A 9,106-nucleotide genomic window follows, 5' to 3' on the forward strand; every position below is an offset into this window, starting at 1 on the left:
AAATGATAAAGTAGCCTATATAAAACTGCAAAATAAACATTCATCTATGGTACTTTTTTACTTAAGTACATAAAAAAAGTAAGTACTTTTGTACTTTCACTCGAGTAAAATTGAAAACTGAGTACTTTTACTTTTACTGGAGTAATATTTTATTATACGGATCTGTACTTTTACTCAAGTACTTGATTTGTGTACTTCGTCCACCACTGCTGGTAATAATATATTATATAAATGGTCTTCGAATATTTTGTTGGACATTGGTTTACTGGTTTAGAATTGTCTATGATGATCTGAACCTAAGATTAAGTCAAAATTCCAACCTCCAAATAAATCCCAGATATAAAACCAAAGCCATACATCTGATTGCTAGGACAGGTGTGGCTTTACCAAGGGACATTTAAACAACACAGCATGGGATTGAAAGCACAGACACTGAGGAGGAAGTGTGTACTGTACACATATCCACACACTGACCTTCCTCTTTTCATATTTAAAAGAGGGTGGATGATACGGTGGTACAGACCAGCTGTACGGGTAATCATCCGAGTGGTTGGAGGCAATGCCTTGAGGACGAGCACGTGAAAGAGAAACATTATTAGTTTAAACATCAAACAAGACAGTTAACACATGAAAGGATTATAAGGCAATCAAAAATAAATGCCCAGGTCATATTTCACATCAAAATGAAAAGAGGGAAAAAAAGAAGGCATAGCAAAGTCACGTTTTTAGGATTTTTTGCATTGGGACATGATCATGCATGCATACATCAGATGGACTAGTTACCAGGATGGAAGACTTTGCCAACTGATAAAGTGGTGTATCCATTAGACTTGAAGTACTGAGGAAGTGTAGTGTAGTTCCCTGCATGGACTCTCCAGTAGGAGTTGAAATCATACAGCTTTGTGGTGTCTGGTCTTCGACTTGTTAGGAAAGACACCCTACTAGGTCCACAAACAGCTTGCTTTAAAAGAACACAACAGTAGTGTGCACCTGTAACTTAAATGTACACTACCAATACAGCTTTACATAGTATGTATAATGCATATTTATGTTTTTTGATGAGCAATAATACAACATACCTGTGCATAGGCGTTATGAAACACTGTGCTCACTGATGCAAGTTGATCGATGTTTGGTGACTTGACCACTGGATCAGAGTAACAGCCTAAAGTTGGTCTCAAATCATCAGCAATTAAGTACAAAATGTTGAACTGTTTGCTATCTACTGCAAAAACACCTGCTTCCAAAACGTGTAAAATCAAAAGAAACATCCTAATCTGAGTATTTACAAACACTATGTGCATATGTTCATGCGGAAATAGCGCGATATAGTTTAGATTGAATACTATCGCACCAGTAACTTCATTTTATAACATGTCACGCTACTTGCAATGTTTTGCTTCCTGGTTTTCATAGACTGGCTGTGATGACTGGAATTGATCTTAAAGACACAGTACACGTTTTCTCTTGTCTACTGTACATACGTAGTGCTGGTAAAACAACTATTTTGAGTTGGCTCTATAGCAGGGGTGCCCAACCCTGCTCCTGGCGATCGACTGTCCTGCAAAGTTCATCTCCAACCCTAATCAAACACACCTGGGCACCCTTGCTCTATAGTGAATAACAAATATACAGTGATACCCCAACAAACGATTCTTATGACTGGTTTTTATTAGTGAATCAGAATCATATTGTCAAATGAATCGCTCGTATGAGTCGATTCTTTTCAGTGAACCGATTACCGAACGAATGAGTTTTCATCATAAATCAACTGCTGCGGTTATTGAATTAATTTGACTCGTTACTGCGGTGCTGTAACTCGATTACTTAACCGTAGTTCATATGACATTTAAAAAAAATTCTAAATGTAGTAAAACTGCAGTAGCCTACATGCATTTAACTATTTACAGACTTTTTAAAGGCCTTCAGACGATACTTACCATGTATTTTCTAGCATGCATTTATGGAGACATCATGAAAGTAGACACCACCACCGGTGCATCAGAGGCAACAGCAAAACAAGACAAATTAACCGTAATAAAGGGTATGCCTGCTTAACTGGTGTGTTCAGTAACTTAAAGGCAGAGTAAGTGATTCTCACATACCCTGCCTTTAAGTTACATGCATTGCAATTTATATCAACGATTTCCATTCAAAGGTGTCGAGGCTTCCAAAAAACTGGCTGAGAATGATCTTACCCAGATGGAGAAATGGCAATGGTTTTGGCCTCATGCAGGTTGGTCAGAAGAACTGATTTACTCTATTTGAAAGATAATGCCACAATGATCTTAATATGAGGTAAATAAGACACATATAAGATGATATTTAGGCTGTTTAGTCTACATCTGGACTTTAAATAGACACACTAATAATAGATAATCCATGCAAAACATTTTTGTCACTGGGAAATCATTAATGTTATATATTATTTTGCATAAGGTAACATTATATTTAGCATTATTTGGCCTGTTTTGTAAACAGGGACAGTTAATGAGACATGAGACAAATTATAGGATAGTTGAGAAGGATCAGGAAATTACAGAAGCCAGTTTCAAAATGATAAACCGCATGAATGCAAAATGTCAAAGTGTGTTCACTGCAAGCCATGCCTCCATATAATGTGCAAATCTGAAGACTTTTTTGTCACATTAAAAGAAGATTTTTTTTCATTTATTTTGTAAACTTGATTTTTCCCAACTTCCCTTTTCAAAGCAGAAGTTCCCCTGCAGCACTTCCTTTAATTAGCTGTTGGTTAACGCAACTTAATAATTAATTAATTAACAAATTAACTCACAGCATTAACGGAGAAGTGCATGAGGCCTTGTTTTTTCTGTTTTATGATTTTTATTGATTAATCAGTTTGCTGAATTTGGTTGTAAACGACTGAAGATTAGAAGATTTCACAAATGTTTTAGAAATAAAAATATAAGCATGCCTTTTCAGAGCATAAATGTAAATAGTATTATGTCAGTGCTTGGTTTGATTTCATATCTCAGTTGTAGTATAATGTCTGTTTCGGGGGAATATCAGCCTTCAATGCAGGAGTGATGAACGTCCAAACATATGAGCGCATGGACGTGGGCACCACCGGCGGTGATTACTCCAATGATGTTGTTGCCAGAGCCCAGTGGTTCAAAAGTAAGGGTTACTGAAGAAAAACTGTCATAATTTTACTCTTTGTTCATTCTAACCATTGTTCACTGTTCTGTATTTTGTTTTGTATTTGTTTGGAATGGGTGAAATAAAACTCATTTATTCACTCACATCACATGTCTTTCATGTAACACATAAATCTAATGAATAGTCTTTCCATACTAATATTACAATTGTTTAAAGCACAAGCAAATCAGATTTGGTTGGTCTCATATCTTACCAAATACTTACCAAAATATTACTAGCCGGCATTATAATGTGTAATTTTATGCCTAATTGCTTGTAACTCACAAACCACACAGACTAGAATTAAGTAATCAAATTCAGTCTAATCATATATTGTTTATTCTTTTATATTTGTATACTGTACATGTGTCTGTTTTTGTTTGTTTATTGTTTTGGGCCCTTTCATTGAAAGTGCTTTTCAGAGAATGAACAAATTTGCCAAATCTGATCAAATTCTGGGGGCCATAATTAAACAATCCTACAACCATTTGCGAGTAAACTCGCATTTACACTGCTAAGATTTCCCACAAAGTTTCATTTTATTTCTCTTCACTTCCTTCTTTTGCCTGCACCTGCAAAGTTAGGGCTTTCTCTAGAATCTAGCAGATTCATCAGATGTGATGTTGAACATTTTTGAGGTGTATAAAGCACCTGATAAACTTGCTTACTTATCATTAATGGCCAGGGTGTGCTCTAATAAGACATAAACAAGGAAACTCTAAATTCTGTAACCTTTCATTTCTCCACACCTAAGAGGAAGAACATCTGAGACTGATGTTCATATATAACATATATATTCATATGTTCATATATTCACTCCTTCTGTGATCATATATAATCAGGCCGTGCTGAGATCTGATTTAGTGAAAATGAATCGCGATTCTGTCTTCTAACGATTCTAATGGATTCACAAGTTTCAAAATCAATGTTCTAAAGCAGCGGTTCTTAATACTGTTCCTCGCGTCCCCCTGCTCTGCACACGCTCTGCATCTCTCTCTCTCTCTCTCTCTCTCATTCAGCTCAGCTCCAACAATGAACTGTTCCAATTATACACTTATTTTCACATAGCTATGAGAAGCGTTAAACATGGACCTGCGTGCAGAAGACAGAATCGCGATTCATATTTGAATAGATTTTCATGTGCACCTCTAGTTTTCTCTTCCTCTTCTCTAAAGCAGCGCAACATGGCCTCGCCCCCTTTGCTGCCTTTTCCAGAGGGCGGGGTTTATCAGGGTTTGTTACGTCACGAACTCGGGAAGTAACTTGTTGTAGTCCCTACCAGCTGTTTTGGTAGGCATTAAACTGCCAGAATTTTAAAAGACGATATCTCTGTTTGCATTGAACTTTCAGCTTCGTAACTTTGCAGATATTGTTTATGCTCAAACAGCAACATTACACACTAACTAACGTTTAAAAAGTGAAATCGCAATGAACCACCCCTTTAACATGAAAAAAACCCTAATGCCCTAACATACTAAGAGGGTGATTCTAAAAGATGAAATTCAGTATACACATAGTTGATGATGCATACTGTATAAAGGCAAGCAGATGAGCCCAGAACATGAACGCAATGCGCTATTTATAATAGTTTTCTATGGGAAAACACTTAACGTGAAGCTTTGTGTGTTGCATTCATATTTGGGGGTTCGTTTGTTTGCCTGTAAATTACTCGCTTCTACAGACAAACCCAAAAGAAGAACAGCTTTAGTGTTTTCAGCAGCACTGATTACAATACGATTACAGCTGGAGAGATGCAAGCTTTGTTTCAAAATGTCTAAAGTAAGATACGGTGTCAAAGGCGAAACTTTTAGATGTTTCTTCTAATGCAATGTCTCGTTCCCTTCATCTCATGGAACCAGAGATCATATCTGTAATTATTTTTGAACAGCAGTCAATTGCAATTTTCACTAATGGAAATGTAATTACTTGATATCAAAAATGAGCATTTTTTAAGAAGGCTAATGATGCCATTGCTGATAACAAGAATTATTACTTTTACAAGTGAAGACTGAGGTTTTGATATCTTTGCAGTAATTCTTATCCTGTATGATTGAACGTGACAAAAGCTTGCCATTGTCCATACGGCTCTCCGCAGGCCCTGAATGCAGAGACTTCTTGATACAGCTTGTGGTTCTCTATGATGGAGGGCGATATTGAGCCTCTTCCTGCACTCACATGACACTGAAGATAGAATGTAAAATTAGTAAAAAAGTTCCGCTTGCTAAAGTATGACCCAATACCTATGTGTTAAAGCATTAATGAGCACGTTTGGTTCTGTTGATTAGCGAATTTGGTGGGGGGGGGTTTTTGTGTGTGTAATTTTTTTGTCATGTTTTAATAACCTTGAGAGAACCATAATAGTAGCCTATTATCGCTTGATTGAATATTTGTAGTCTTTGGGAAGATACAAGGGGGAAAAAATCTCATAATACATAGTTATAAAGTAGATATTGAAAAGCAGTAGTATAGATATTTGCCATTGTCCATATGGCTCTCCGCAGGCCCTGAATGCAGAGACTTCTTGATACAGCTTGTGGTTCTCTATGATAGAGGGCGATATTGAGCCTCTTCCTGCACTCACATGACACTGAAGATAGAATGTAAAATTAGTAAAAAAGTTCCGCTTGCTAAAGTATGACCCAATACCTATGTGTTAAAGCATTAATGAGCACGTTTGGTTCTGTTGATTAGCGAATTTGGTGGGGGGGGGTTTTTGTGTGTGTAATTTTTTTGTCATGTTTTAATAACCTTGAGAGAACCATAATAGTAGCCTATTATCGCTTGATTTAATATTTGTAGTCTTTGGGAAGATACAAGGGGGAAAAAATCTCATAATACATAGTTATAAAGTAGATATTGAAAAGCAGTAGTATAGATATTTTGCAAAGATGACAGCATCATATGAATCTTTTATAGACTGGTAGGCTATCGATATAATCAATGTTCAAGTTCAGTTTTATTTCTAGAGCACATTTAAGCACGAAACAAGGCCGACCAAAGTGCTGCACAACATACGATAATATATAACTAGGAGAAAATCAGAAAATCAGAAAACAAATAAAAACAATTCAAAATCCATCCAATGTGTCAGCAAACACGATGGGACACAAGGGTAAGTCAATATAACAGCAGGTTTATTGAAAACTGAGGCAGGTGCAGACAAGACATAGTAGGTAATGAATCCAGGTAACTGAAAGGGATGGGTAGCTTAACTGGGTGAAGTAATGTCCTTTCCTTTCTTTCAGGAGGAATGCCAGGAACAGAGGATCGGTGGAACGCTGGAGAACCCGGGAGCAGATCGCCAAGTACTTGGAGGTGAGTAAACAGAGAGGTGAGTCAGGTAAGTTGTGCTAAGCAACTGCGAGACCAGACAATGAGAGAGTGGAGTGAGCATGTCATTATAGATAGCTTGATTGTCAGTGACAGTGGAGGAGGATCCACTGATGGATTTCAGGTGTGAGTGATTGGCAAGGGAGTGCAGGTGAGTGGCAAGAGTAATGCTGGGAAATGCAGTGCAGAGGCGGCTCAACTGGTGACTGTGACAGTAGATGAAGCTGAAACCCACCAGGGCGGAGCAGGCATAACTGGAACATAGGGCACAGACAGATTACTAACGGCCACTATAACTGAGACAGGGTAGGTAGCAGGTTCACAGACCACCTCCCTGGCAGGACAGTCAGGCGTGGTACCAGATGTAGAAACTGGAAAGCGCTCCTGGCTTAACTCTGTGTCAAACACCGGATCCAGGCCGCGCCCAGGTAGAGGAGCAAGGAACACTAGAGTGCGCGGAGGAGCAGACACTGGGAGGCGCTCCGGAGGAGCAGAAACGGGAGGGTGCTCTGGAGGAGCAGACACCGTGGAGGGCGCTCTGGAGGAGTGGACACAAGGACTGACGAAGGAGGACTGGGCTCCAGATTGAACTTTGTGACGTGACAGGCTCCTGGTTGAACCCTGTGAAGTGGGTACCTTCTGGAGCTGGATTCTGGCAGAGCTCTGAGGCGAAAGCGGGCACTAGACTGAGCTCGTGGGCTGGAGCCTGCACTGGACCTTGGTTAGGGGCTGGAGCCTGCACTGGACTCTGGTCTGAGACAGATACTTTCACTGGGCCGATCTCGGAATCAGAAGCTTTCTTTTGGCCAAACTCGGGAACAGGGGCTTTCTCTGGGCCAAACTCGGGGACTGGAGCCCTCTCTGGAGCCCTCTCTGGGCTAAACTCGGGGACTGGAGCCCTCTCTGGGCTAAACTCGAGAACCGGAGCCCTCTCTGGGCTAAACTCGGGAACAGGAGCCCTCTCTGGACCTAACTCGGGAACAGGAGCCCTCACTGGGCCTAACTCGGGAACAGGAGCCATCTCTGTGCTAAACTCGGGAACAGGAGCCCTCTCTGGACCTAACTCGGGAACAGGAGCCCTCACTGGGCCCAACTCGGGAACAGGAGCCTTCACTCGACTCTGGTCATGGACTAGAGCCATAGGTTCTGGCATGGTAACTCAGGAATAGAAGCCCTCTTTGGGCTAAACTCGGGAACAGGAGCCCTCTCTGGGCTAAACTCTGAAACAGAAGCCTTATCTGGGCTAGACTTGGGAACAGGAGCCTTCACTCGACTCTGGTCAGGGACTAGAGCCATAAGTTCTGGCATGGTAGGGCCTAACTCAGGAATAGAAGCCCTCTCTGGGCTAAACTTGGGAACAGGAGCCCTCACAGGGCCTAACTCGGGAACAGGAGCCCTCACTCAACTCTGGTCAGGGGCTAGAGCCATAGGTTCTGGCATGGTAGTCCTGATAGGCCGAGACTTAGGCCTGGCGACCATCCTGACTGGGGTTTTTGGCGTAGTGGCCATCTTGACCGTGAACTCAGGGAAGGACAGTGCTGGAGTCCTTACTGGGTAGTGCTCGGGGACTGGAGTTATCTCTGGGTTGTGCTCTGGCGCTGGAGCCTTTACTGGGCAGTGCATGGAGACTGGAGTTTTTACTGGACTGTGCTCCAGTAGAGGAGCAGGAGACACTGGAGCAAACTCGGGTTGGAGCCGACACTGGAGCGGACCCAGGGGCTGGAGCCGACACTGGAGCGGACCATGGGGCTGGAGCAGACACTGGGCAGTGCGTGGAGACTGGAGTTTTTACTGGACTGTGCTCCAGTAGAGTAGCAGGAATCACTGGAGCGAACTCAAGGGCTGGAGCTGACACTGGAGCGGACTCAGGGGCTGGAGCTGACACTGGAGCGGACCCTTTCCTTTTACTCAGCCTTCTCCACTGGGCTTTGGTTATTATGGTCTCTGGCTTAGTCTCTGGAGCGGACTCAGAATTGGACTGACACTCTGGAGTGGGGACTTGACTGAACCTTGGAGTGGACTCTGGAACAAACTCATGGACAGACATGAAAGAAGTAGCCAGTGACAGAGTCGGGATGGGGGTTTCAACCACCTCACCAGCGGTGAGGGAGGAACCACACAGCAACATCACGCAGTCAATATACTGTGCGAGAGAATAAGAGCTGGCTGATGTGGGTACCTGGCCAACAAGACTGTTGTCGAGTCCAAGCCAGAAAAGAGTATTTAATACGTCATCACTCCAGGGCACAAGATGAGAGAGTTCAATAAACTCCTCCACATATTCCTTGATAGGGTGCCCATCCTGAGTACGGTTGTAGAGTAGTTCGGCGGAATCAAAGTAAATGGAGCTCCTGGTGGGCTCAAAGTAAACTGAGCCTCAAGGCTCAGTGCTTGGACCACTTCTCTTCTCCATCTACATGTCATCATTAGGATCTGTCATTCAGAAGCATGGCTTTTCTTATCACTGCTATGTTGATGACACTCAAATCTACTTCTCCTTCCAACCAGATGATCCGACGGTAGCTGCTCGCATTGCAGCCTGTCTGAGAGATATTTCTAGCTGGATGAAGGACCATCACCTTCAACTCAACCTTGCTAAGACAGAACTGCTCGTGGT

The 9,106-nt window shown here is 41.9% G+C and overlaps 1 protein-coding gene across 1 annotated transcript in view; it reads right to left on the reverse strand.

The window, feature by feature from the left end:
- LOC107742636 (iduronate 2-sulfatase-like) overlaps nucleotides 1–1,405 on the reverse strand; it is a 4,662-nt gene extending 3,257 nt beyond the window's left edge. Inside the window, exons 1-3 of the mRNA XM_016555692.1 lie at nucleotides 1,080–1,405; nucleotides 784–961; nucleotides 368–563 (exon numbers count right to left, since the gene is read on the reverse strand). Coding sequence (XP_016411178.1) covers nucleotides 368–563; nucleotides 784–961; nucleotides 1,080–1,304 — 599 coding nt within the window. The 5' untranslated portion in view covers nucleotides 1,305–1,405. The remainder of the gene's footprint in view (nucleotides 1–367; nucleotides 564–783; nucleotides 962–1,079) is intronic.
- Nucleotides 1,406–9,106: the final 7,701 nt, after the last annotated feature.

This window comes from Sinocyclocheilus rhinocerous, unplaced genomic scaffold, assembly GCF_001515625.1.
Source record: "Sinocyclocheilus rhinocerous isolate Xijiao unplaced genomic scaffold, SAMN03320098_v1.1 scaffold70, whole genome shotgun sequence".
NCBI lineage: Eukaryota > Metazoa > Chordata > Actinopteri > Cypriniformes > Cyprinidae > Sinocyclocheilus > Sinocyclocheilus rhinocerous.